The sequence below is a fragment of the Neurospora tetrasperma genome (assembly GCF_000213175.1).
Source record: "Neurospora tetrasperma FGSC 2508 unplaced genomic scaffold NEUTE1scaffold_81, whole genome shotgun sequence".
NCBI classification, from domain to species: Eukaryota; Fungi; Ascomycota; class Sordariomycetes; order Sordariales; family Sordariaceae; genus Neurospora; species Neurospora tetrasperma.
The window spans coordinates 5851948-5856279 of NW_009799179.1; the positions used below are offsets into that span (position 1 = coordinate 5851948).

The following is a 4332-nucleotide window of genomic DNA, read 5'->3' on the forward strand; positions in this document are numbered from 1 at the left end:
TTATCTTATTACACCAAACCAGCTATATACTAGTCTACCCAGTGGGTATACAGTGCTACTTCTTTTATAGTTTAGGAGAAAACCCATTTATTAAGAGAACCTCTATTTGTACGGGGATAAAACTCTATTCGCACGGGGATCCACTTTTGCTTTTCTAAATATAACTTGGTTAGGTCCTAATGTATAAGGTCGAGAGTAGTATAAAAATACCCGTTGATTTCTTGCAGATTTTGGGGGGTAGGTTTTAGCTTTATAGCTCAGGATACGACCTAGATATCACTTTTCTAGGTTTTTGCATTAAAAATCTTTTTTATCAGTTTTAATAATTTACTTTTCTTCTCCTAGATTTCCTTAAGCTACAAAGCACCTACAGCTTCCAAAAAGACTATAGTGGATAGAGAAAAAAAAAGAAAAAATATAATATACTTTACTACCCTCTACTAGAGCTTTTAAGGTACAAAAAGACATAGTCAAGTTTCATTTTTTACCCCACGTGCGAATGGAGTTTCTCTTCATTAAATTCAAATGAAAACCTCTAACTTCTCTATATCCAACTTTAACTCTAGCCTGGACTTATCTTACACCTTACTATAGAATATTAAATATAGAAGCTAATATATATAATATATTTTAAAACTAAATTGTACTTTATATTTGACTATTCTAACCTAGCTAATTGCACCACGAACGAGTGCGTACACTATTTTTCGCAAAGATAATCATAAGTAAATAGTTATCTTCTTCACTCAGCCTGCCTACTTTTGCTAAAGCAGACCCACACTAAAGTTTGGCACTAAAGCTTGGCCCTGCTCTCCCCCCCGCCCTCCCTTCCCCCTTCCTAATCTTCTCTTTTGAGCACGCCTAGTTTGAGAGACTAGTGGGTGCGGCTTGGGATCCCAAACATAGACACGTTTCCGCTGTCCCTGAACAGCTGTAAACAATCAGATGTATTCTCACACACCACCTCTTCTGCCGCCCAAGCCATCAGGAAGTCACGAGGTGACACACATAAACACAGCGGAAACCTCGCCGTCGCCGCGGCCCCCCGAACGTCCGGAGACAGGGGGTCCCGGTGCCGATGGCTTTCAACAAGGTGGCTTGACCCACAACGGGCAAACCATCTCGGACCCCGGCGAGCAATGGTTGCCCAAGTTTCTCCAAGACAAGGCGTGAGTCTTTCCGTTTACAAAAGCGATTGTTCGAATTGGTACTCCGGTGACTGACGCCATCTGATCGCTGGAATAGCAAGCAAGACGATCTCGCCGTGATCCTCTCCAACCCATCGCTTCTCTCCGCCTTGACACACTCACCGGAAACCATCCACCCCTCTTTACAGGCGTCACACGACACATTGCAGTCTGCGCTGGCTGAGAACGTCCAGCGAGCTGCTCAGCTGCTGAATCTCGAGGCACGCCTTGCCAACCAACGATCATCGACTCAAGCTCAGCTTCTGTCGACCCACGCCCTCGAACGCCAATGGCGGGCCAAACAAGCCGAGATGGACCATGCCCTTACCCCCTTTGCCCCGGTACGGCTGTACCAACGGCTCAGCCAGGGATTGCAGGAGCAAGAGGCCGTGTGTTGTGCTCTCGAGGAAAGTTTTCTCGATAGTGGTGGCGATGGCACGCCTGCGTCGGAGCGAGAGGCCAGCGACTGGGTCAGGAAATATAGGGAGGCCAAGAAGCTATACTACCTGCGACAGGAACGCAAGGAGAGATGGGACGAGGGGAGGGTTGGTGGATGGCGCTGATGAATGATGATGTGATCATGAAACGACGAATGCATCTCTGTCCCCGTCTGGACCGTGAGCGCTGATTGTCAACTGGCACGCTGGAAAGATACAAGCAACCCGATGACCCAAAGCAACCCAACGCTGTGTCTCGTTGAAAGGCATCTCCAGCCATGCTATGAAGGTGTGGTAACTGAGATGTTGGGGCTCAAGAAGCTCTAGTTGCTCGGCTTTCTCACAGGTGCGTTCCTTTCGGCACTTTTCTCATTACCAGTCATGCGAAACGGATCTTATAAAGACGTATATCCGGGTCATAGCCACCTACTACTACAAAGAAGACCAACAACGAGTTCAATGGATATGTGTGGTTTCTGGAAACTTGCAGATCTCCCCCCTGAGACGAGAAACTAACTGGAACGCCCTGACTGTCACAACTAAATGCCCCTTGGCCTTACCTGGGAGGTTTCTTCGAACTACTCAGGCTGCCAGTCAACCGCAACGGAAAGTAAAGAAGAAAAGCAGGAAGAAGGGGGGCACACGAGACCTTGCAAGGAAAAGGTACGACTCATATTTGCAAGGGAACAACGAACCACTCGTCCTTAACGGTACCATCGAGTTTAAAGTTCACTCGTGCTATGATGGTGCTCCGTGGATGAGTTCCACCACCCACAAGGAAATGGTCAGGCATTGGCAACCCGAATCAGCAGATGTTGGGACACTCATACCTGCCATAGTCGGAGAGAGAATCGTGGTCAGCAGCAGGCTTCACAGCTGTGTGCTTTTGGAGGCTGTTGACAGCTCGTTGGCGAACAGTTGTACAAATAAACCGAACACGTTACGGTCAGTATATCAGACCTTGAACTCCACTCCTAGGGCTTACCTGGATGCACTTGATGGGTTCTGGCCGGTGTGTCTTTAAATTCGTACATTCCTATTATAGGTTTGTATTGGTCTTTCCCAATGATACCGAGCATTATCGGACCATCCATCCCTGTTTGGGTTGTACTTGCGACCGCTAGGTTGGTGAAGGTCGATATCCGGTCTCGATCTTTTCAGGAATGCCTGTATCATGAGAAGATTCAACATAACCTGTGGTCAGTCCTCTGATTATATAATTTCTCGTTCGGTCTGTCGCTTCGCAGCTCCTTTCTACGGGTTTCCGATTTAGAACCGACCGGCACTTGTGCCAGTTCGCGACGAAGCTGTTCTGGCCCGCTCCTGTCATGTTGCGAATGGTCACTGGAGCGATCAAGACTCCAGTTGGACTCCTGTACGGTATTTTCCAGTTCTCGCCTGTGTTGTTGTTTCCCCATCACACAAACAATCTTGGCCGTTTGCTTGTCGAAGAGCTTGTTTGCTTATCTCGTGCGTAAGTGCCACAACCCCGTGTTTAGTCAAATGGTTCATACGAAGCGTATACGTTCTATATGTTGGAGTTAGAATAAATGCCCCTCCTGGTGAGGAACACTGCCAGTGCATGCTTCCATAAAATCTTTCAGTGGCTAGTCCTGTCTGTACCGTCTTCTCAAATCTGCCCATCTACATAATTATCAGACCCCGCAGCAGCCGGTATCCCCCATCGACTAGAGAATCTTGGAGCCTTCGATGCCTTTGGCCTCCAAGTTCTCGATACCGTCTCGAGCCTGAGCACACAATGAGAAAGTCCTGGTGTTAAGGTTTCGATAAGTTCCAAGAGGCTCAACAGCCACTGTCCGAATGCCGTGTCACCCAACGTTTGTGTATAGGGGCCAAGGCATGGCAGACAAGCAAAGGAGGTTACAGGTAAATATGACCCGTCTATTATCGACCTTAAAGGTAATTCGGAGTAAAAGAGCTGCTGCCAATCGCTCATATTGCGTGATGGCGTAGCTTTTGGGACGCTTGCAACGCTGGAGCCAGTGAGCGACTCTCAATGAGATATCCAAAAAGAACAAATCAAGTATCACGCAAATTGTCGGTATCTTTAGACCGCATAGACCGCTGACCCTGTCTTTGTAGAAGATCAAAAGACGGATCTAAGATGGTAGAGATGTAGATAACAAGATTAGCTGGCAATCGTGACGATACTTTGAGATGATACACGAACTTGATATTTACAGAAAAAGCGATGGTAAATGCAACCCCCAGAAAGTGCAAGTCCATACAGGGTTACCTAGAAACGCAAGTGTCCTGGCGGCCTGGACTTACGAACTTGTTCAGTAAAGACCCTGTAAATGCGACTAATCCAGGCTTCATGGAGACTCTAGACAAAAAGTTGCATTTCCTGGAGGGTTGCACTTGGTCGCTTGGTAGCTGGAAGATTGGCGTCCGGTGTAGCGTAACCTCTCACTTGCCGGATGTTTGGCGAGCATCGACAATGAGATGAATGTGGGCCATTCAACACCTCATGAGGATCAGTCAACGAATCTGTCATACTCGATGCGAAACCAAGCATCAGAACCCACCTCGGGAAATTGGGGAACAGTCCCGGTGCTCACAAAGCACAGGATGCAGGCCCCATCGGCCTGACGGTGGCGACGCCGCCGAAAACGCCGGAGAGAGAACGGCTGGGGAGAGAAGGTTTCAAACGAAGACACAATGGACAAGTCAAAGGGAGAAAAGTG

At 47.8% G+C, this 4332-nt stretch overlaps 1 protein-coding gene across 1 annotated transcript; it reads left to right on the forward strand.

Moving 5' to 3' along the window:
* Nucleotides 1-925: 925 nt before the first annotated feature.
* Nucleotides 926-2488, forward strand: NEUTE1DRAFT_72862 (uncharacterized protein; the record flags this gene model as incomplete). Its single annotated transcript, XM_009858162.1, has 2 exons — nt 926-1169; nt 1246-2488. The coding sequence occupies 2 exons, from the start codon at nt 946-948 to the stop codon at nt 1748-1750; spliced, it is 729 nt and encodes a 242-aa protein (XP_009856464.1).
* Nucleotides 2489-4332: the final 1844 nt, after the last annotated feature.